Source organism: Phodopus roborovskii, unplaced genomic scaffold (assembly GCF_943737965.1).
Source record: "Phodopus roborovskii unplaced genomic scaffold, PHOROB, whole genome shotgun sequence".
Taxonomy (NCBI): Eukaryota; Metazoa; Chordata; class Mammalia; order Rodentia; family Cricetidae; genus Phodopus; species Phodopus roborovskii.
Window position 1 is genome coordinate 48492 of NW_026125209.1, and position 25901 is coordinate 74392.

Consider the following 25901-nt stretch of genomic DNA (forward strand, 5'->3'; position numbering starts at 1 on the left):
CCCCTTTTTTTTTTTTTACTATATTTTATTGTGTATGTATGGGGTCATGTGTGTGCTATGACATTCTCCCACTGTGTGGATTGCAGAGATTAAACTTGGGGGGGGGGGTTAGGATTAATGACAAGTATCTCTACCTACCGAACCTACCTACCTCATGGGCCCTGCTTCTATAATTTTCCATGGGAAAAATCTTTAAAGGGGCCTTAAAATCTCTACATTTGTCTATAAACGTGAGTTTATGGTTGGACATTAGAATACTGTGAAGGTTTATCAAGAAGCTAAAGAAGTAAAAGTTAAAATATGGGATAGCATAAAAGTTAAAAATTGCAAAAGAAGCTCTTACGTGTATCAAGTAGTTGGATGTTAAAAAATACAAAAGTGTCAGGAAATGTAATTATTCTATTTATAAGAATTAATAAGAGGGAAAAAGGATTTCTATTTTTGTTTCCACAGAAAATGAAAAGATGTGGATTCCTTCTAGACTAATGTGGTTTGATCAAGCCAGACCACCTGAAACAGAGTACCAGGTGATCCTACATTCAAAACAGCTGGACAAAGCAGCCTGACAGACTACAGCCAGGATTTCTAAATCTTCTTCGAATCCCCCATGACAGCGCCCCTTACCAGCAGGAAGTACTTTGGAAAGAACAATGCCCAAATTCCCAAATATTGTCTATAAATGTTTGTTTTCATTTAAAAGGACTATCATCCTTTTCCTACCCCATGACAACACTCCACAAAGATTTCATGTGCAAGCCAGGAATTAAAAGCCATAGGACTAAAACTGAGGAAGTAGTTCAGTTGGAACATTGCTTGCCTAGACCACACAATCTGTAGCTCTGCATAAGTTGGGTGCCATGGCATATGCTTTCAATCTCAGTACTTGGGAGGTAGAGGCAGGAGAAAAAGGAATTCAAATCCATCCTTGGCTACATATACCAAGTCCAAGACCAGCCTAGGATACATAAGACTCAGCCCCAACAATAAAAGAACAACAAAATTCCTTAGAGCTGGCTGTGAGCTAAATTGTTTGCCCTCAAGGACAATCCTCCTGGTACCTATGCTAACTTTATTTAGAAACAGAACCTTCCCATACTCAACAATATAGGATTATAATACCTAAGTGTAGACCTTAAATTTAATTACAGATGTCTTCAGGATATTCAAAGAAACATAGGCAAAGCTGAATGTCTAATGAAGACAGAAGCAGAATACACTAACACACAAGTGAAAGGATGCCCTGGCTATTGGCTACTTCCAGCAACTGTAGGTAGACCTATGACAGATGCACTCCAAGGTCCTTGAAGGAACAGTTGACTTTGGGTTTCTGATTCCAGGGGGAGAGAATCATCTCATTTTTTTTTTTAAATAAAGACAGCCAGCTACACTTCTTTGTTATGACAGCCTAAGATACTAACATACTCTTAGAAATAAAAGGGAGAGGATTACATAGAAGCCAACATGGTAGCATACTTTTAAGGTCCAACAATATGTGGTTTATTACCTTAGTTGCAATATTATTAAGTTATAACTGATTCAGAAGTGATTAATACTAACTTTACTTTAACACAGTCCACTATCACTTACTATATATAATAGATTCCCTTGCTTGGCAGAGGAAAAGTTCCCAGAGTTTTCTTCCTTACAGACTTACAAAATGGCGTATGAAAAGGGACTAGGAGACCAGGAGGAGAGGGGAAGTAGGGGGAGGAGATTCAAGATGGTGGATTGAGAGAGAATAATGGCGGGGCCTTTCTCCGGTAAGATAAGACCACGTGGAAATACTTAGATTAATAGAAATGGGTTAATAATTAAGACAGAGCTAGCCAATAAACAATGATAATAACAGGCCAACAGCTTTATATCTAATACAGCATCTCTGTGTCTTATTTGGGACTGGAAAGGTGGTGGGACTAGACTGGCAGGGAAAACCTACTCATAACATAATGGCGCCAAACATGGACCTGAGAACTTCCACTTAAAACTTAACAAAAGCTTAAAAAATAGTTTTGGAAACAAAAGAACGGAGAGAAGCAAGGCTTCTTGGTAGCAGCATTTTCTGGGTTATCCTCTGTTTTGCTAGAGACAAGCAGAGACTTGTGCAGCTCCTTTAAGGGAGGTTTCCTGACTCAGCAAAAGGGGCAAAACCCCACACAGCTTTTAAAGAGCTCTGCTAACAACTAAATGATATGTATGAGAGTTGGCAATGGCAGTGACCACATCTTCAAGCTGGCAACATGCTGCTGGATGGCAGCATAGACCAAAGCAGTGAGCACAGCTCTCAGTTCTGGCAGTAAAAGTACCCGCCCGCCATCTTGGACAGTCCGAGGCTAATACAGCTGTGGCTTTCATTTTAGCAATGTTGTTGTTTACCAGATAAAAGACTTGTGAACACAAAAAGATAAAGATTTACATTAAAGACAGATTAACATTAAGAAAAACCGCTCAAGTTTTACAGTGTATTTTAAAACATATTTAGGCTTAGGAGAGAAAAAAAGAATAAAATGGTTTTTTAAAAGACAGGGTTAATTCCAACACTGGAGAGACAGAGGCAAATAGATCTCTGTGATTTCAAAGTAAACCTGGTATACAGAGTTAATTCCAGGACAGATAAAAGTTACACAAAGAAACCCTGTCTCAAAAATGAAAAAATAGTAGTAGAACAAATAGAGTAATAAAAAAGCCACATAAAGCAGGAAATATATGTGTAAGATACATATGTAGTCAGATAATGAAATAAGTATCTATACTTAAAATTTTAAGGAATCCTAAAAGCATTTCGAAAAGAATATATGACCTTGCTTTCCCTCTAACAGAATGGAATACACTAGCATTTTCTTATTGGTTAGACCTGTATGCAGCACTGGATGAATACAGTTTTACTTATATGTATTCATATATTTCTTTTACAGTAACCCTGTGCAGAAATGAGGAGAGGTTATTTTTAGATCATGACCATAGCTCAAGTATCAAATGCATGTAGCCTCAAGAATGTGTATCTTACTAGTGTCTCACCATTAATTTTATTTACTAAATTGATAAAAGCAGCATTTAGCTTCCTTGTTTCAGTTGTGTTTCTTGATGATTATATTAGGCTTGTTTTTATAATTTGTTATTATGATGAGTACCTTAACTTTGTCAACTTAAGAGAGGAAAGGTTTATTTTGGCTCATAGTTCCAGAGGGAATACTGTACATTATGCTGTAGAAGGCATGGTGGCAGTAGTATAAGGCTGGTTGGTTGCTTTTCATCAGTAGTCCAGAAACAGAGTGAACAAACAGGAAGGGAAGTCAGAATATGAAACTCCTAGGCCTACCCTCAGTAACTTAATTCCTTCAGCAAGGCTCCACTTTCTAATAATTCCATTACATTCTTGAACAACACCACTAATTGGGGACCAAGTGTTCAAATGCATGGGGCCAGTTCACATTCAAATCACATGGATTAATAAATGAGTTATATCTTTTTCTATCACTTAGTATTCAAGGAAATAACAATACTCCAAGGAGATAAAAAGAGATGGCTAAATGGAAAAAAAAGTAGTGCTGATAAGCAGAATCCAGACAGATTCAAAACACTTACTGCAATAATCAATATGAACAAAGTGAACAATAGCTGATAAAGACAGAGACCCATTTTTCAACCTTCAGACTCAGCTCAAAAATGGCAGAATATTCTCAGGACTGCAGCAGTGCATGCCTACAAAGAACAAGCTTCAAAAAGAGTGAGTTCAGCAATTTCTAGGAATGTTAAAAGGTTTCTCTATCTAGAAGTATGGAAGGAGGAAAATACGCAGCTATGCATTGTACACTATGGTGCAATAATGTATAAAAAGCAACTTAAAAGAAACAGAAAGTAGCGTTTCAACCTTGGCAATAAGAAATAAGAAATATGCTCTAAGGTAAATGACTTCAATCTGTGTATGTACTACTTAAGAATATGCTCAGCATTTCATCCCCTTTTCATGGCATTTCTAGTCTCTGTAAAGTACTTGATAAGCTATTAGCTAATCTTGTTATATAATATTTGAAGAAATAGCTACTATAAATTTTTTTTAATTTTATTTAATTTTATATAACAGTCCAATTAAATGAAAACAAACATTTATACACAATATTTGGGAATTTGGGCATCGTTCTTTCCAAACTACTTCCTGCTGGTAAGGGGCGCTGTCTTGGGGGATTCGAAGAAGATTCAGATACCCTGGCTGCTACTATAAATTTTAAACTAGAGTTTGTTATTGCCAACAGCAGGCAGAGCCAGGCAAGCCTCAAAAAGCATCAACACTAAATAAATAGAGGTGCGTAAATAATTAGCAGTCATGATGATTCCTTTCCCAGGGCTTTATAGAGTAAAGGTGGCTACATCTGGAAAGCCTTGCTGCCATCTGTCATTCACTTACTATTTGCAAAAGAAGATAAAAACAAAGGTCTTTCATCTTTCTGAGTGTATTTAGGGAATGTCCAATGGAGAAATTCTCAACTGAGAAGTAGTGGGTTATTTGGGGGAAGGAAACAAACGTGGACAATAACATGTTTCCCTCCACTTGTCTTTAACAGTCAGTCACTGCACTATTTCTATATAACTGTTCATTACAGATCACATACACAATAATAAGCAGTTAGGATTTCTTGAATTCCAGCTATGTATCAGGTATATATTTTCTTTTACTTAAAAGATTTATTATTTATTTAGTGTACATGAGGTTTTGCTTGTATGTCTTTCTGTCTATGTGAAGGTATGAGATCCCCTGAAACTGGAGTTACGGCAGTTATGAGCTGCCATGTCCATGAGGGGAACTGAAACCTGGTCCTTTGGAAGAGAAGCCACAGGTCTTCATCACTGAGTCATCTGGTATATTTTCAAATACTCAAAGCAGATGGATACAGACCTACGATGCAGGTACTTCTTCATTCCCAGACCACACAAAGCCAATATGTAAACAGTAAGGAGATGGAGACATACAGAGACCAAAAACCTCCAAAGGAGACTAGCTGACCAGGGTACTGATGCTGAGACACTAAGCAAGATGTGGCTCCATCCCTGGAATGAAGAAATGTCTCCTCATGGACAGTGTGCTCCATGTGGTAGTATCAAACTAGTTCATTCACCTGAGGGTGGTGGCACTAATGCCTGTCAACCCTAATCAGAGAATGTGAGGGCAAAAGCAGGAGAACCAGGAGTTGAAAGCCAGCCTTGGCTACATAGCAAGTTAGAAGCCAGTCAGAATATGTGAGACTCAGCAAGTAGTCCAAAGTAGCTTCGGCAATGCTGCCACTGTGAGAAAATGTCTAGGCTTCTAGTAAGTCAATCACTAAGATGGTACCTTGCAACTCACTTGAGGATTTCTTTGGGACTGCTAAGCAGGGCTAGGAAAGAGGTACTTTTTCTAGGACTTCTGCTTTGCCTCTAAAGTCACAAAACCAGTACTGAAGGCTTCCCCCCCCCAGATGATGTAAGCTAGCATTTTTAAGTGCCCAAGTCACCAAGCAGTGTGCAGATACAGAGTATCTCCACTGATTATCAATCTTCTTTAGAGGGATCTTTTTAAACTGAAGGAAAATGGCTCATAATAAGTTACCATCATATATCCATTTGCTTTGAAGGTTAGAAAGCAGATATTTATTTTAACAAATAGTATTTGTGGGGAATTTTTTTGAATGCAAGGAGAAACTTAAGGTGAAAAAAAAATCCCTAATTCAATGTTTAGTGTGAAAGACATGATAAAATGCAACAGATACTAAAGCTATAACTTTAGACAGTGAAGTTACAAAATAAAAGCAATGCACTATCAGCTCAAAGCAGTGTTCTTTCTCTCCTTTCATTTGAGTAATACATGCTGTTATGCTTTGAATGTGAAATGTGTTCTAGTCTCTTGTGTTTGAACACTTGGTTCCCAGAAGGTAGTATTGTTTGGGGGAGGTTGTAAAGACTTGAGAAGGTAAAATCTTTAACTACAGGAAATGGTTTACTTTGTACGTATTCGCAGTTATCTGTGATAAGACCAGAAAGGACAGGGTGGAGGCTAGTTTCTTTCCTCTGTGTATGTTCCTTCTTTACCATAATAAGCTTCTGAGTGCAATTTAATTTAACCTAGTGTGGTGGTGTGAATGAAAATGGCCCTGTAGAGTAGTATTGAGTGGTGTTATTGGCTTTGTGACCTTCTTAGAGTAGGTATAGTCTTGTTGGAGAAAGTGTGTTACTAGATGGTAGACTCTGAGATTACAGAAGTTCAAGCCAAGCCTAGTGGCTCACTCTCTTCTGCTGCCTTCTGATCCAGATGTGAACTCTCAGTTACTTCAGCAGTATGTCACCATGCTTCTAGAACCGTAAGCCAGCCCCAATTAAATGTTTTCCTTTATAAGAGTTGTCATGGTCATGGTGTCACTTCACAGCAATAGGAACCCTAACTAAGACAGCAAGTGACAGAATCCTTGTGGTCAGAGTCTAAGTGGTCAGGAAAACTGAACAGAAGGCAACTGTTCTCTTAGTGTTACTCAAGTCTGGATCTCATTGATGCAATTTTCATCTCTAAAATATTTTGTGATGAACTATTTATAATTTTCCTACATTTTTACTTAAAATTATAAACACTGTTTTTTATCTTCCTGTGTTTTAAAAACAAAACCATGGTTCTCCAATTCAGTTTTTTTTTTTTTAAGTAATCATGAATGCCCTTGAAATAGTCATGCTAATTTGTGGACTAGGTTTACTATTTTTTTTTTTTTCTTTTTACAACTATGTGTCCCTGATTACATCCCAGGAAGAAACTACTTAATTTCATTATTAGATGAGTATCAGATGGTAGATATTGCCTTTTGGTTGTCCTTTTCCTCTTGATTTTCTCCCAGCTTTTAATCTTGTGACTTTTCAAAAAGCAGATAATTGTAGAGACTAGGGCATCATTATTTCACTGAAATTATATTTTGATTGCTTTTTTTATATTATCATTACTTTTCTTTGCTATTATCAAGGTACTGAAGCAGAATCCTGTTTTTAAAACCTAAGAAACATTTTTCAATTGAATAAATTATTACAATCTAGCATAAAAAGTCAAATACCATGTGGGGATATGCTCAGAGACCACGTGACTGCTCGTTCAGCAGTCCCAGGTTCAATTCCACATAACCATGTGGTAGTTCACAACCATCCCTAACTCTAATTCCAGGAGATCTGACGTCATCTTCTGGCTTCCATGCCATATACACAGGCTAAATACCCATACACATAAAAATTTAAAAATGATGTCAAATATGGCTGGGTTTGATACTGCATACTACATACCTGCAATTTCCTGTATTTGGGAGGTAGAGGCAAGAATACCAGGAGTTCAATGCCATTCTCAACTACATAGTGAATCCAAAGCCAGCTTGGACAACATGAGATAGTGTTAAAAAAAAAAAAAACTAATAAAATCAAGTCTGTTCACATTCTGTGTCCTGTATATAAAATAGACCTGAATGTCAGGCTAGTAGGGGCCTGGGAGACACTTGATAGATTACTATTAATTGTTTATCATTGATCTTCATCCTTCTGATGAGTTTGGTACCATATTCCATGTTTCCCTAATATTTTTCGATTCTACAATTTTCCTTGAGAAAAGGGGAGCATACAAAATATTATGGTATGGTGACTGTAGTTTTTAATACTTGGGTGTCTCAGTCTGTTTTCTCTTCTTAAAACAAAATGTTATACAAACTGATCAACATGAGGAATAGAGAGATTTGTTGAGCTTCCAGTTCTAGAGGTTTGGAAGAAATCCAAGTACAGGTTGCTGGGCCTGGTAAGTATCTTGTAAGTATCATAACATGACAGAAGGACTCACATGACGAGATAGGACAAGCATATTAACATTCTACTTCTTTTTTTCTTATAAAACCTTTATTATCATCATGGGACAGTGACCTGAAATAATCCTAATCATCCTCCAAAGGCCTTTCCTCCAGACACCATGAACACATGGGTTTGAGGACCAAGTTTCTAACAATAACCATACCACAGAACTTACTAAATAAATATCTTCTATAGGAAGCCAGAACATAACTGTATGACTTCCTGCTGTTACCTGCCTGACCCTCATGATGCTAGGAACACATGTAAATGATGCATGCATATAGACACACATAAAGATGAGGTCATGTGATGCTCTTGTTACTTCTTGTTAACTTCTTTCTTTAAAAGCTTCAACATGACACCCCAATACTGCTAATTCTGCTTGGAGACTGCCTTTCTCTGAGAACACTGACCAGATTAGTTAACAGCCAGGCATATCACCCTAAGGTTGCCTGTCAGACTTTTCCTTTTCCCTATTACTCATGGTCCTCTGCTGTTATTTAGAAGCATCCTTACAGTCTGTCTATCAAGCAGAATACTGGAAGTTTCATTCATTATCCATACCCATTCATGATCCATAACCTTCCAATATTTTCTATTTTGTACAAGAGATAAATGATAAAATACTCAACAGTTAGTGGGCCTCACTAAGTAACCACCTCACCAGGTCTGAAGCCCTGGAAGACCTGACTTTTCACACCTCTCTAAGTCTGATCCAAGGACATATCCTCAATGGCACCCAATGGCCCATACGCAGGTGCCACCTAAATCACTTTCCTATAACTCACCCAGCTTGCTGATTTTTGATTTGTACTTGCTTTTTGTTTGTTTTGCTTTTTTTCATTAAAGAAAAGAACCACAAAGCAATAGATATGTCAAAGGGTTAAAAGTCTACCAAGAATCCACAAATGCATCTGCAATTTTATCTTCACTGATTACCATGGATAATAATTGAACATCTTTTAATTAAGTGGACTAAAAGCCAGACAAGCAATCAGCTGTACTGTAATGTTTACTGGAAGTTCAATCTCTCCTTCATTATCAGGGCAGAATAAGCTATCCCTGAAGATTATTAAACATGAGACACAATTTGCTTAGATGACAACATAGAAGAAATGTCAGTCCTCCTACACACTTCAAGACAGAGTAATTAGTCCTCTGAAGTAATTTCTCTACAACAGAACAACAAAATATAACAGCCAAATGCTTGTTTTCCTTTAAAACCGTATTATGTAAAATACATGCCATGGTTAATTTGAACTGTCAACTTGATTGGATTACGAAACACATTGGATACCTTTGGGTATGTCCAAGGGGGCATATCCAGAGAAAATTAACTGAAGGAAGAAGTTAAATAGAAGATCCTCCTTAAATGTGGGCAGAGCTACCCCATGGGCTGGGATCCTGGATTGAATAAAAAGGGAGAAAATGAGAGAACAGAGTCCCACCATTCTCTACTCTCTCTTTGCTTCCTGGTCTGCTGAGAAATAAGCAAGCAGCTGCTTCATGCTCCTATCACCAGTGAGCTGCCCCCTTAAACCACCACCATCAGTTCATGCCCCCTTAAACCATGAACCAACACAAATATCTCCTTTAAGTTGCTTCTTGTCAGGTATTTGATAACAACAATGAAAGCAATGAAAAATAATACACAAAAGGATTGCCAATACCTTCTACGTTGTACTTTAGGAGATATTTAAGAAAGCCCCATTTTTGTCTTTGCACTAAAATCTTTAATGAAACTTTTCCATAGACCCAGGTGAAATAGTTTCATAGGATATATCAAAGCTATTTTTCCTTTTAAAAAAATTACTTAATTTTCCTGTAAGTTGTTGTTGTGGTAACATGTATGCCTGTGCAACAGTAGCGGATCCCTGGAACTGAAGTTACAGACAGTTGTGAGATGCCTGCCATGTGGGTGCTGGGAATTAAACCCAGGTTGTCTAGAAGAGAACCAGTGATCTTAACCGCTAAGCCATCTTTCCAGCCCCAATAAAACTGGTTTTCTTTAACCTAATAATCTAGCAACAGAATTCGTACACATGAAAAATTCATGTCAAGTAATCAGTACATGTTTTGGAGAAGGTGGTATACAGTCAACACAAATGCAATGAGAGTCACTTGTGTCAGCTCATTTCCCCAAAACAACAATTCTTATCCTATCCACAAGATACAATACATGAAACATCAGCCAGAGGACATTTTTCTCTGTTAACATATTATAGAAACAATCCATACTGAATGTTGAAACAAATGCAAGTATGTATACTACTTTTCATCAAATGTATTCAGTAACAAATTAAAAGAAGAATGAGAAAAAGACAAAAACTAAACTAAGGAAAAATGCTTTGTTTCCTAAAGATATTCAGTACTCATCAATGTCGACTGCAGCACTACTCATAACAATCTAGGTGCCCAACAACAGAGAAAACCATAAGGAAAATGTGGCACATATATACAGTGGGATTATTTTACAGCCATAGAAGAGAGTAAACTTAGGTTGTGTAGAAAGTGCAGCTTACAGAAACCAGGGCTTTCAATCACTAAGGTCTATTTTCTTCAAAAGAAGGGAATGAATGATACCTAGTCACCTAGAATGCCACTGTGAAAAGCAGTCAATCAACCTGTTGATTCTTTGCTATTCTATTTGAAGCCAGCTTCCACCTGAATCTCCCCAATATCTTGAGCAATTGTTCAGGCCTTAATCCTGCAGTGAATAGAACACATTCTTTTGACAGGAGCCCCATGTACTTTGTACCCTCCATCAATACAATTTATCCTTATGTTTATGATACATTCTTCCTGTAGATCAGTGGTTGATTCTCAACAAGTGGGTCAAGACATCTTTGGGGTCATCTATCAGATATCCTGCATGTCAGATATTTACAGAAAAATTACAGTTATGAAGTAGCAATGGAATCATTTTGTAGTTGCAGGTCACCTCAACATGAGGAGCTATATGAAAGGATCATAGCATTAGGAAGGTTGACAATCACTGCTCTAGGCACTAGTCCTGACCTCTGTTTATCAGCCAACAGAATTCATTCATATTGCAAAGGTCACAGGTCACAGTAAACGATAAGGTCAGTCTTTGAAAGGCTACAACCCAATGCCTGCAAAGACCATACTGAGTTTCATTCTTCACTTCTCTAGAATGTGTCTCCCTACAGGCTGTGAGGTTTGTGGGTGGGGTGAGGGGCTAGGCAATCTATGGAGCCTCTTGCAGTGGAACCAGTATTCATCCCTAGTGCATGAATGGGATTTCCATCTTAGATTTTTCTTACACTGTTTTTCTTAAAGCAAATAAATAAAAATCCAAAAATCCAAAATGGCAGGATCTATAAAATAGGAGGTAGTATCTCGTCCTCAAAGACTCCTAGATCAGATCCCAAGTCTCAGTGATGTTATTCTTGAAATACTTTCATCAGAAATTGGAGGAGAGGATAACAAATAGAGGACCTGTGAAACATAGCTGATGAAATAAGAGGGTTTTTTTTTTTCTTTTTATTGTATTACAAGTGCTACTGATATAGAAGTATTAGCTAAAGCAGAAGTTAGTTTAAAAAATACAGGTAACCTAAAACCTCTTGGAAGAAGACATACCTAAATTCCAGCTGTTACTATAGCCCTCCTTTAAGGGACAGGATATGTAGCATGTCAACTAAAGTCTCAGAGTCATACATGTTGATGACATGCTGGGAGTGTTTGACTTACCTAAAGAATAAATGTGAATGTATATTAGCAGTGCATGACATCCCTTGAAGTGAGCTAATTTTGATGTCAAGTTTATCGTGGGTTCTCATTTATAGGCAACACTAGAACAATGAAGTTTCTAAAATGCTGCACACCTTTAAATAGCACCCGGCCAAATTGGAGAATGCTTGCTATGCCTGAAAACATAGGCCTTGGAGATTCCCCAAACATGTGTTGGCAGAGGTATTCTTAGTTAAGAAAGAAACAACAGATTAGAAAGAGGGCATTTATTAAAAATCACTCCAGTTGGTTTCTCTCTGAGAAGCTCCTGAGACACCAGTCTGTGACTGTTACTTAGATTGCATTTGACTTTATTATGGTTTTTGTGTAGACATATAGACATATTTATGAAAAATGCTTCTAGTTGTACTAGTTTGAAGTTATACACAAGACATACTTAAGTTTATTCAAATGAGTGTTTCTCCCATTCATCAATGTTTTCACAACTATTTGCCTTCTTGAGTCCTTTCCTAGTTAACCTTTGCTTGTTTATCCATGTTATATGAACATAGATCAAGTATACTGTCAGATCTACTCTAATTCATTCCTTGTAGATTTTACAGTCATTTAAGGTGTGTACAGATGCCCTAAAAGCTTGCAAATTCAGCTAGACAGGCTAGTTAACAAGCCTCAGCATCCCCCTTTCTTTGCCTTCCAAGCTCTGAGGTTATAGATGTGTACAATCATGCCAGCCTTTTTCTGGTTGTTTGGATTCTGAACTTAGGTCTACATGCTTATGCAGCAATCACTTTACTCACTGTTTATTTCACCAGGCCTATGAAGTAGTAATTTTTAGTGGAAGCTGCTAAAGCTATGATTTTGTTGCATAGACAAAATATTTCTCAGTGAAACTTTTGCACTTGAGCTTCTCCTTAATTCTGTAGTAATAGTAGTTTTTTAAGCTCCCCAAATAGGTTTAATTCGTGGAACAACAATTAAATTTCTGTGCATTTTTAAGCCATTGTGAATTTCCATTAAACAGTCTTCCAGAAAAGCTGACAGTGACCTACATGTATTTCAGAAAATGTGGTGAGGAACAGGAGTTAACAGCAATTTTGCTGACAAATCTGAATTGAATTACATTTGTATATAAAACAGCAAACCTCTCAGTAGTGATTAGTTACTAGGTTATTATTTTTTGTCATTATATCTAAAGCCTGTTTATAGACATTCCTATTCTAGTACCTATAAGAAATCACATTAAACCTTTCTATTTGTCCCATGAAGTTAATAGACTATGTTGCCAAGAAAATGTATTATGTGGAACTCAGCAACAAGACAGTTGTCAGTGGCCCTGAGAGGAGACTTGCAGTCTATAGCAGCCTGCAATCTGACTGAACTGGTTACCAATCATCAATATGAATGTAAGCCAGACTTGAGTGTGACTGTGCTGACTGACTACCACATATCTCTAACTTGTCCTGAGTTTTTTTCAGAGGTTAGATACCACACCTTATTTTTGTGTGTAAGAGCCAAGGTTTTGAAAATATCTATCAAAAATATTAGCTAAAGAAAATTAAAATATAGATAGGCCTAGTTATTCAAAAGCACACAGATATGTCCATGTAAAACAATACAAGTTCTAGCATAGCACAGTAAAGGGGCAAGCTTTGTACAGACTTGGCACTGTGGCAACTCAGGAGATCCCTTAAAGACAAGCATCAATGATCGTTGTTCTGAGCATGGAGATCAGAGGTTGATCAGGTTGACCAATACTGGATGTCTTCTCAATTACTCTCCACCTTATTTTTCTGAGACAGGGTCTCTCATTGGACCTGTAGATCACCATTTCACTAGACCGGCTGGCCATCAAGCTCCAAATTTGCCCATCTCCAAGTCTCCAGCACTAGGCTAAAGATGTGTACCATTGCACCCAGCTTTTTATATGACTGGTGGAGACCCAAACTCAGATCATCATGCTTATAAAGCAAGTACACTACCAATTAAGCCATTTCCTTAGGCCCTTCATTGATTCTTTTTTGTCATAAGCAGCCATGTTTCTCTAAAGAACCACAGGTCTCCTCTAGGACATGAATCAGTCATCCAAAAATTACTCAAGGTAGCATTCAGAAATAAAATTTAGATTAGAAACTATACTATAATTTCCAACATTACTCAAACCCTGCTGCTTCATTTTAAGGGTGTTTAGTGTGAGTTGAAGGAATGTGGTGTCACATACCTGTCTTTCTATACCTAAGGTCTCCGAATAATTTTCATAACCATCTACACAAAGGGTAGGGGGCACAGGTACAGAAAGGTCTTATTTGCCACGCCAGTATACAATCCCATTCCTCTACTGGCTTCGAGATTGTTCAGAGGAACTTGGAAAGGACTTTGTGCAGAAGCGCTAAACTCTGCCAGGCAAACTCTACAGGACTGAAGTATCCTTGGCCCTGAAATATTGTCTTCCAGAGATATAAACCAAAATATAACCATCAGAGACGAATCATACCATTCTACTCTCTGCTTAGCAAAGGGAAGATGGCACTATGAGGCAAAGGTAGTCCCTCAACACTGGAAGAGAAACTGAACCCGTTTCAGGGAAGGACAAAGCAAGGTACTCTGTGAGGGACCATTTTTCTTTTCTCACTTGGCCAAAACTTGGAGAAGTAAAGTTATTTCTAGAGATTAGATCATTGAATTTTCAGTAAAACCAATTTAGACCCAGAATGTAGGCAGGAATTGAATTGTCAAGAAGAATTATATTATTTGTTACCAGTTGAGATAACTAAGAAAGAAATTTGTGTTATAAGATCATAGAAAATAGTTGCACTTATTACTTCACGATCACATTTGCTCTCTGAACACAGAATTTGGCCTCATATTCTATTCTGTTTCCAGAGAGTACATGGTGATGGGAAAATGAAGATAAACTGAAGATATACTTGTTACAGCACCTACTTAAGTGGTATATTTTTCTTGTGTGTGTGTGTGTGTGTGTGTGTGTGTGTGTGTGTGTGTGTGGTGTACCAGTGGAGATCAGAGATTGATATGAGGTGTTTTCCTAAATCACTCTCCACCTTATATTTTGAGGCAGGACCTCTCATTAAACCTGGAGCTCAACAGTTTGTCTGAACTGTCTAAGCCTGGGATCTTCCTCTGTCTCTGCTTACTAGTGCTACAATTACAGGCATGCACTGTGTGCCCAACAACTACCCCCATTTTCAAAACGTAGATAGTTCGGATTGAACTCAGTCTTCATGCTTAAATACTAAGTCATCTCTATTTAGCCCCACATATCTTTCCAGATGTTTTCCTCTTTTCTATAGATATTTAAAACCCAAAGAGCTCATAGAAATTATTTCTACCTCCTATAGTGTCTTGAGATAACAATCTCAGTCACATTAGCTTCCTCAAAACAACTCTAGCATGCTATGTTTAGGGCAGTACTATAGTAACTACAGCCACAAGTATGAGTGACGGAGTCCAAGAGAACATATGCTAGCTTGTACCAGAGAGGTCAAACAGCAAGGGCTGAATGTAAGGATATAAAAGTGAATAAATGGAATTCTTAAGGCTTATAAAATATTCTTACTGAAAATATTTCAGGATTATACACAGATATTTTGGCTCTCAAAATGATGAATCTTTCTTCTTTTGACCTATAATCTTTTAAATTTCTGGAGGAAAAAAAAAAAAGGTTTACAAGAGAAAATTCTGACAAGGTAACCAAGCATGGTAAGACATGCTTGTAAATGCAGGAGGATTCTTCAGTGGTTTGAATAAGAATGGCCATATATTTGAATGCTTGCTCATCAGAGAATGGCACTGTACAAGAAGGATTAGGAGGTGTGGCCTTGTTGGGTGGTTGGTTTTGAGGTTTCATAAAGTACATGCCAGACCCAGTGTCTCTCTCTGTCTGTTGCCAACAGATCAGGATGTAGCTCTTGACTATTACCAAAGCACCATGCCTGCCTGCATGGGGCCATGCTCTTTGACATGATAATGAACTTAATCTCTGAAACTCTAAGCAAGCCCTGAGTTAAATACTTTCTTTTATAAGAGTTGCCTTGGTCATGGTGTTTCTTCACAGCAATAGAACAGGGACTAGGACAGGGTCCAAGTTCAAAGCCAGACTGAGCTACATATCAAGACTCTTGTGTTTCAATAAAATAAAACCAACAGCAACAACTAAATTAGCCTCAGTGATCATATCACATATTCTATTTTCTGCTCAGTTAACACCAGTTAAAAAATGGTGATGAAAGTGAAGCATCCTTTGAGAACAATGAACCTAGATACTTTTTTTGTGGTGATTAACATTTAAGACCTACAATGAAAACTTCACCATCAAGGACACATTTGCAGGAAGAGCAAATTATCCAATCCAATCTATACATGTGGATCACATTTGTGACCTATTTAATGGCTATTTATCATCTATTTATCATCACTGTAAAATCTTAAATATTTATACAAAAGACAATTTAGAAATTACTGTATCCAATCTCTCACTTTTAATGGAATAAACTAAAGCTCTGGAACATGTGCTGTTGTGAAGGTTATGTGGCCAAGCATCAGTAAGGTTGAAGTCAAACTTAAGACTCTGGACTCTTGGCCCCCATCTACTTGGTATCTACTCTTAGGAGCACAAATAAAGCACATTTAAAAACTGATCTTGGAAGAAGACAATTAGGATACATCTCCTGTGCTATACAACCCTATGTATGCTTTATGTTTCAAGGTCAAACACAAACGTCAGGTAATTCAGAGAGCACCTACAATACAATACTTCTAAAGGATGGAGAATAAACTCTTGCTAATAACATGTTTCATCATGTTTTCTAGTTTGACAAGATTAAAAGTAGCTCATACTTTAGAAAATTTTATTTTCTCAAGCATACAATATAGTTAATAATACAACAAAAATCTAAGAATGTCACAGAGTTTCTTACTTACAGAAATTATCTGTAATGGTTAAATTTCATGACCAACTTCACTAAAAGTGAAATTACCTAGAAAATAAACCTCTTGGGGCACATGAAAAGGTATTTGCAGGAAGGTTTAACTGATGATCAAAGATACACACTGAATAAATATGACATCATCTATTGAACTGGGGTTCCAATTGAACAAAAGAGAGAAAGCTAGCTGAACTAGCATTTATCTCTCTCAGCCTCTTAACAATGACACAATGTAAACTGTTATCTCACACTCTTGCTACCATGCTTCCCTGCCCCAATGGACTATATTCTCAATCTGTTCCACAAAAAAGGAGCCCTTCCTTCCCTAAGTTCCTTTTGTCAAATATTTCATCACAACAAGAAAAGTAACTAATACATTCTTCAGATCAATATTTTTAGGAAGCTCTATTTTTAAATTTTAAAAATTCTTTGACAATTTCAAACACATGTGTAATATGTTTTGGTTATTTTCATCCTCCAATTACCCTCCCTTCATTTCCTTCCTACCTATGTTGAGCCTCTTCCAAACATGTTCCTCTGCTACTTTCACGATTGGTTTTCACATGTGTATGATCCATTGAATTTATAAGGGATGGAACATACTCTCTTCTACTGAAATAATAAAACATAGCTTCTACGTTTGAATGTTACCTATTTTCTCAATGTTACCTATTTTCATAATGGAGTGCACATCCATTACATGGAATACAAGCCACTTAAAGGTAAGACCCAAAATCATTTTAAAGACATTTATGCTGCTAATGCTTCTTTATGTTAGTGTTGATAACTGAAAGGCCAGCAATTACTGATGATGTTGATCACGTGATCCTTCCTTTTATTCCTTTACAGGGCCTAGCTTTTCTCAGTAGAGTAGAATAAACCTTACATATCTAGAACTACTTCCCTCCCCTGTACTGCACTACTCTGAAGCAAGCTGGAGTGACTTATTATTAATAGTGAATAATATCATTCCCAGCAAAAGCAGCTCATAACACTCAATGGCCAGGCTGTGAGACAACTAGTTATCACAGTCCTCAGAGCTACTGATGTACCACCACGCTGCTCAGAAAACCATGGTTTCATTTCTTTTCCTTTCCTTCTTTTTTTTTCTCCCAACAGTATCTTACTATGTGATGCCTATCTGGCCTATGTGGACCAGATAGGCCATGAACTTACAAAGATCCAGTTACCTCTGCCTCCTATGTAGGAATTAAAGGTGTTAAAGGTGTGTGCTTTTACATCTGGCTAAGTTTCTTAAAGTACATTTTTCCATGGGACAAAAAGTAGAGATGACAATAATACCATATTCCAGGATCATGTTCAATAATTACTTCATTCCACCCCATAAATAAAAACCAGAGATTTGCACAAGCCAATGAAAATTGAATACTGCATTTGAAAATCATATGGGTCCCACATATTCTGAAACAAAGATCTAACAACTCAGGAAAGACAGTGAAACTGGAAAAAAAAAAAATAGAAATATTTCTCTAACTAACCAATCTAGAGAATTCAAGAGAATCCACAAAGAACTTGAAGGCTATTCCTAAGACTATTCCTAAGCTCATACTAAGCACTAATTACTATGATTTCTCCCTTTTTCAGTTATTCCATTATGACCCAGTACCTCCGGATTGCCACAGTTAGGGCCTCTGGTGAGCTAGCACAGGGACAGATGACCTCCTGTCGAAGGCCTTTACTCTGGAAGACATTGAGAAATGCATCACAAGAAGAAATAGACCCTAGAGAAAAAGAGAGACAATGGTCAGATAAGTGTAACACTGCGAATGACTTAAAATTATCCCAAAATAGCAAAATAATTTTGAAGTTTGGATTCAGATATAAACAGAATAAGGCACCATGGAGAAATAAAAACATTAACTACAGTTATTTTTTGTTACACTGAAAGATAATAATGGTAAGCCTTTAGAACAAGAATTCAAAAATTGCAACTTCTAGTTTTTGCTAACTAATGAATTTATTTTATTAACTTCCCTGAAACCTGGTCTACCACTTTGAATATGCACATTCCAGAAAAATGTGTCAATCTAAACAAAGAAAAGGTTAATTGATAAGAACTCATAAAATTCATACTTTCAAAAACAAAATTTACTTTGTTTTATGCAAGATATTCTGTGGTGATGTCTATTAAAATTAATTATTTAACTAGTTCACATTTTATTCAATTATTTTAGAAGTGAAGGAATCATTTATAAACCCAGTGATCTGTTTCTAAGCTCACTTTCACTTGCCAGGTATCAATAAAATGTAGCCTGCTTTAATTTAGAAATACAGCTATGCCTAGTTTACAGATGAGATCGAAACAGTCTTTCATTCAGTTCTATTCTGACACATGGCTTCTGACTTTATAGACCTGTTTCACAAAAAAAAAAAACAAGCTATTTCAAGGCACATAAGGAATATTTTATGGAATGCTAATTTATTTTATCTGAGTTTTCGTTAAAGTATTTTATAGCAAAGTTTTATTAAAAATGAAAGCTTAGCTGGGGGGGGGGCAGTGGTATATGCCTTTAATCTCACACCTGGGAAGCAGAGACAGGTGGATCTCTGTGAGTTCAAGACCAGCCTTGCCTACAGACTAAGTTCCAGGACAGCCAGGGCTGTTACATAGATTAAACCCTGTCTTGTACAACTAATAAGTAAGTAAGTAAGAAAGTAAGTAAATTACATATATATATATATATATATATATATATATATATATATATATATATATCTTGATGTTGATCAAAGGACCATAACATAGTGTTTCCTGTGCTTTCATTATATGCCAAAGAACTATACTTAGGAATTGACCCTTTTAATACTCAAGCATTATGCTCTGACTATCACTGTAGAGTTGAGAAAACAAAATTCAAAAAGGAAGTATCTCTTCTTTTGATTTTAGGCCTGCAGTCTGTAAACATCCTGTTCTTAAGCATTCTGTTATCCTGGTATTTAAGAAGAGCACTACTTGGTTAATTTAAGATAATCTCAACCAAGATACAGATTAGGAAAACAAACAAACAAACAAATAAAAAGCCATTTAGGTGACAAGAACAACATGTGGAAAACAAGGAACGCTGAAACTTGCCCATCTTCAAATCTACAATTGATGCTTCACTTACAGGGATTTGCTCCATCAGCCACTATTAACATTCGAAGAGAGGATAGGTTGACATCTCTCTGATCTCTATGTGCTACAAGTGCCCAGTGCATGTCTCTTGATTTCACACAAGCCACTTTTGCTACAAAGGAAAACAGAAGTTATGATATGTCTCTGCCAGACTGTACAAACCTGAAAAAGACAGATGATTGCAATTCACAGGGAATAGTGAATTATCTTGTCACCAAATCACCCACAGGCCCAGGAGAGACCAACCTTTGTATTGGCAGACTTTCTGGATCCAGGAGAGGGGGTTTACCTTCATCAGTGAGTATGGGATGCTGATGACGTGCATCATGTTCATGACACTCTGAAACCAACAATGAACATAAGAGGTAAGAAAAGAGGTTGAAATACAAGAGGAGAGAGGCTCACTGTTATGATGAAGGGTAAGTAAGCCAGAGCTCAGCAGTCAGAAGAATAAACATGAGCACTTCAAGGAGGTATTGAGGTTAACTAACACAAAAGGAGCTTTGGGGGACAAGCAGATGGCTGACTCAGGTGAGGCTCTGTGTTATTAGGGTATACTCTGGTACAATCTTTTAAGACAAAGTGACCTCTTGGAGATCCTCTCTGCTTCTCAACTACTACTTACAGAATCAAAGAATTTTAAGTTCCAAATACTTTTCTCATTAAAACCTTGTATTAAAAAGAACCTCAAAAGGCACTTTTCATAAGTAGATGCACAGGGTGTGCAAATGGTTCAGTTGGAAAAGTGCCTGCCGGTCAAGTTCTGATCCCCCAATATGCATGAAAAAGTTGTATATGATGTCATGTGTCTGTAAGTCCCACCCTTGGGGGGGAGTGAAGAGACAAAGACAGGGAAATCTCTGAAGCTCACTAGTTAGCCAGCCCAATCCAATCAATGAGCTTCAGCTTCAGAAAAAGACCCTGTATAAAAATGTTAAAGGTATCAGACATTTAACTTTGGCTTCTACACACACATATGCACAGGAACCTGCATATATCTACACTAACAAGTACATATACCACACATGGGCACATATACAGAGTACAATACACACATCAAACCAGGGAAATGAAAGTCAAAACTAAATGAGTTATCATCCTTCTCAGAATGGCTATCACAAAAAAAAAAAAAAAAAAAAAAAAAAAAAAAAGAGGGAAAATGCTAGTAAATACTCAGAGAAGTGGTAATCTCAAAGAAACTTAGTGGCAATGTACATTAGTATAGCCATACTGAAAAACTGTTCAAGGACTGCAAAACACACATACATGAAACCCCAAATACAAACAATAATAACAAGATAACTAAAATATGATCCACCAGGATCACTGCTGTGCATATTTACAGAAGAACTGAAATCATTATGTTGAAGAGACATCATATTCATGAGCTCACTATAGCTCTATCTCAAACAGCCATGATACAAACTTAATCTAGCTACCTGTCAATGGAGGAATGGGTAGAAAATATGATACATGAACACATGAAGATATAAGAATGGAATCCTGCTATGTGTTGCAATATGGGACTGACTGGGGGACATGATGTTAATCAGCCAGACACAGGAAGACAAATTACTGCATGGTGTTATTTATATGTGGAAGCTTAAATGTTGGTCTCAAAGAAGAGGTAAATAAAGCAGTGTTATTAGAAGAAGCTTGAAATGGAAGATACAATGGGATGAAGAGGTGGTAAATACACATAGAACATAGCTAGACAGGAAGATTAACCTCTAATATCCTACACTTAATTTTAGTCAACTGAACAATAAATGGTAACTTTTAAATTTCTTCAGCACAATAGGATAACAAAGATGGACAAGACTGATAGCTTTAGTATAAGGACTAGAGAAATTCTGAATGTTTCTGTAATTACAATGATACATGTCCCCACACCAATTACTCTACTCTCATCTTAACACATAGTACATATACTGAAATGTCACATGAGACTACTTAAACAGATAATTGTCAATTACTAACAAATATATAACACTTAGCTTTATAGTCTTTTATTCTAAATCTGATTCATTTTTAAAGAAGAGTATAATAGCTGTCTCCACAATTAATGTTGCTAGCTAATAGACTATAAAGAAAGCAACTTTGGAAAGGTGTCAGAAACAGTCTCCATCCAGCCTTGCCAACATAGATTGAAACTCTCTGACAGTTCCTAAAAGCAGATGATGCAAGCTGACTATAAAAATGGTCAACACACATAGGTTGTGATTAAGACTCACATGCCTTGCAGATATACTGATCTTCAGCACAACCCCAGGAAGGACTACAGACTGTAAAGAGCAAGTCAGTGCTTTGGCTTGGCTTATGTACACTGGGGAATCACAGCTTCAAAGGAAGAAGCTCCAAATGAAAAGACCACCATATATCCCTTACCAAGAATAAGGTCTCCATAGAGCTTATGCAAACCCAGCTTTATTTTTTTGGGAGGGGATTCTTACCACTGAGTTCTGGGAACAAGGAGCTTATACACCCCAAGGATGAGGCAAAGAATATCCTATACAATGTATTCGATCATCTGGCTTTAGAAGAAGTCAACAAAAGAGACTCACAAATTACCAGGTAAGACAGGGAAGCAGAACAACAGAATTAAAGTGTGTTAAAAAAGAAAGCCTCTTGAGCAGAATTGGTGATACTGTCAGTGAGGACTAGGAAGCAGAAATACAGAAGACAATGCATAATCAGAACCATGGCATGTGCTACTAGAGATACTAACTCTAATAGTAACCATTTCTGTTCTTGAGGATGTGACAAGGGAAACACATGTAGGCTATATGCTTACTCAACACCAAGCCACATCATTCTTATGCCAAACACAACAGGCTAGACTATTCTCATTTGATTCTATTAATAAATGGATGTTGCCAGGTGACCTAGCTACTTGGAAGGTTGAGGCAGGATGATTCCATATTCAAGATCAGTCAAGATACCAAATTTGGCTTGGGGTGTGGTGGCACACACCTTTAATCCCAGCACTTGGGAGGAAGAGCCTGGTCTATAAAGCAAGTTCCCGGATACCAGGGCTGTTAAACAGAGAAACCCATCAAACAAACAAACAAAAAGACAAAAAACCAAAACCACAACCAAATAAACAAACAAAAAACAAAATAGCCAAGCTCTGCTCAATGGAAGCATTTGTCTAAGATTCAAAAAGCCTTGCATTTAATTTCCAGTGCTGGGAAAAAAAGAAAGAAAAAAAAATAAAAACAAAAAAAACAAAAAAAAAACCCACCATCTTTTATACACGAATATTACAATCCCTAGAGTCACAGATACAAGCTCAGGTTTCTTAATTTTATAATCCCAAACCTGTGTTATTCCCTTTGCAATAGCACACACCAGTATACCAACATTTCAAACCATCCAGATGTTAAAAGTAAGCCTTACTGAGCTATCTACAAGATATTATATGTTCATGGATCATACAAATAGATCTGGCTCACCAGCAAACAGCAAACTGCAATGTTTATATTCTCATCATTTATGTAAAATTTACTGGAGTCTTCTACTTCAGAAAATAAAATGACGTTTAAGCATAAAAAACTACTAAGAAAAAAAAAATCAGTTAAAACTGCCCTAATGAGATAGAGAATCCCAAGCATGTGTTTTTGTTCTCTTTCTCTTTCTCTCTTCTTTTATTAAGTACCAACAAGACATTCAAAAATCTAAGATCATTTCTCTCCTAATGTACCCACAGCCAGCTCAGTCATCACTTTGCAAGTGGCACTAATAATGAGACAAATATCTCTCCAATCAGGTCCAAGATTCAAAACAGCTTTTCTGAGATCAAATGTCTTTACTATACTGTTAAAGTAAGCTGGCTGAATGGGCAATATGACTCCTACCACAAGATTTCTTTGTTTACAAGGTAAGAAGCGACTTTGCAGAAGTTGGACACGTGTATAATAGATACTTTGAGGCATGAAGAGGGCTTACTTACTGTCAATATGCCATGCCATAGCCCCACATCCTTTTTGAAGTCTAGAACATTCACAATGGTTTCAGCTGTATAAGAAAAATAAAATCACAGCTTTACTTGACATGATAGAGCAGCAACAGGAGTGAAATTGCAAGAAAAACCCATCATCTGAAGGGGTCATCCTGGATCTTAGAATACCATATTACTCTTTATTCACAGAAATTTTACAGTCATTTACAGAAATGCTGGCCAGGCTGGAGAGTGTTTTCAGGATAATATTTGGGTATGTCAGTGAACAGCAATAGCTGCCCACACATCACCATTGAAAAGCATGTTACCAGTATCAGACATGGTGATGCAGGGCTGTGATGACAGCACTTGAGATGCTGAGAGAGGATCACCACAGGCCTGGCTATACAGCTAATTCAAAGCCAGCTTGAGCATACAGTGAGACTTCTAAAACACTGCACATAACAACCTATCCCCAAACAGAGTATTACCATTCTATTTATGTTCCACCTTCCTGGGGTTTTCTTTTAATTTTTCCCACATGACCTAGTTTTCCATCACAGGAAAACATTGGGGGGGGGCAGAGATTTTAGTAATGCACAGGCTTGTTTTGTCATAATAGAACTGTTTAACAGCAGTAGGGGTGAGTTAATAAAGGGTCTAAGGTACCTCAAGACAGGGATGGTATAATATTGGAGCAGCATGGGGATGAGAATTCCAAAAGGAAAAGGACAGGGAAAAAAGCTGCAAAGTATGTTGTTGAAAACAATTATTTCCAAAGACTGAGGAAGTGATGCTGGACAGCCTGGCACTGAAGATTTTAGTCCTTCATTTGACCTTATTCTTATCAAATTGATTCTAGGGCACTTTGGTCATCTGTATACAGGCTCTTGGCCACTTTTCAGTGTCCTGGGCATTTACCAATGTGAGGTCTTAGGGTTACTCATTCCTTCTGGAAATATTTAACAAAGGCTCAAACATTCTATCTCCTGGTCACCTATCAGAGACTAAAATATGGAGGTAGACCAGACAAACAAAATTGAAATGCAGATATCTAAAGAAAATATCCTAGATACCTTTTTATAAATTTAAAGTAGAAAAATTTTATATGTGTATGTGTTTATATTTGCTTCTGATATCTAAAGGGTAACAGCCTCAGAACTTCAAAGCATGCAGGCCAGGACACCCAAGTCATTATGTTTTGACAAAAAGAATAGCACAGATTAGAGGACTAAGTGTTAAACAGTCTAACCACTAATAGAGCACATCTAACAGACAAATCATTCTTAAAAGGGGCAAGGATGGGAAGATCATATAAACTGCAAGAAAAGAAAAATCACTTAGAAGTGAATTTAGAGAATACCACTTGCTTCCTCAGGTCTCAGAAACTGATGTCAGTGTAGAGTTGTCTGCTGTGACTATGCCCTCCCTGAAAAGGTAGTTGGGGCAACAAATCAAAGGCTCTTGGAGGTGGTTGCATTAGCTTCCTTCTCTATGTCCACTCAAACCTATTATCATAGTTACTACCATACACTCTACCTCTGCTTCTCATAACCAGAGAAAACACACCAGGAAAAACTGTCCTCTAGCAAAGCTTAAAAACCTATTCTCAAAACTTCTTATTCAACAGTGCACAGTGGTCTGAAACATGGCACACAAAGAAAAAGAGATTCTAAAGATATATATTCACATGCTGGTGGGGATTAATATGGTGCGCCAACTGTGAACTAAACCACAAATCTCCAAATCCATGTGTTAATACCTCTTGTGGGGATGAGCCTTCAAGAATATAATAAATATTAAATGAGGACATGGGCAGGACTCCATAGGTGCCACATAGAAAATGTCATAAGAGGTCACAATAAGATTATCTAGAAGGATGGTAGAGCCTATATTGCCAGCATTCTCATTTCAGAATTTCTTTTGTAGTACCTGTGCCTCTGTAACACCAGTTCAAGTTGATGTCCTAACTCAACCACTTAAAGTCACAAACCGATAGATGGAATTGGGCACAAACAGAATACACTTTTTTGAGTACCAGTAGGAACCACACAAGTTGGCTTGCCATTAGGCATCCCTGGTCAGTGGGGCATCTCCAAAAACCCAGATCCAAGGGAGTCTCATGGCCATCCACACCTTCTGTATAGCCGCAGGCTTGTGTGAGTGCCTGGCAATGTGTCAGCAGTGCTATCCTCGTCACGGTCACCCCAAGAACACTTCCGTCTTTACATGTCTTATACTGAAACGAGACAGAAAGTTAGGAAAGGGATTTTAACATACTTCTGGTCCTCACTCAATAGCTTTTAGCTATTTGAGACTCTGTGAGTCTCTCCAC

The 25901-nt window shown here is 37.3% G+C and overlaps 1 protein-coding gene across 1 annotated transcript in view; it reads right to left on the bottom strand.

Moving 5' to 3' along the window:
* Positions 1-25901, bottom strand: part of LOC127226979 (disco-interacting protein 2 homolog C-like) — a gene marked incomplete at both ends in the record, with an annotated part of 134876 nt that overhangs the window by 39427 nt on the left and 69548 nt on the right. Inside the window, 5 exon segments of the mRNA XM_051191183.1 lie at positions 18118-18232; positions 19619-19738; positions 19873-19966; positions 23579-23643; positions 25703-25805. Of these exon segments, the coding sequence (XP_051047140.1) occupies positions 18118-18232; positions 19619-19738; positions 19873-19966; positions 23579-23643; positions 25703-25805 (497 nt within the window).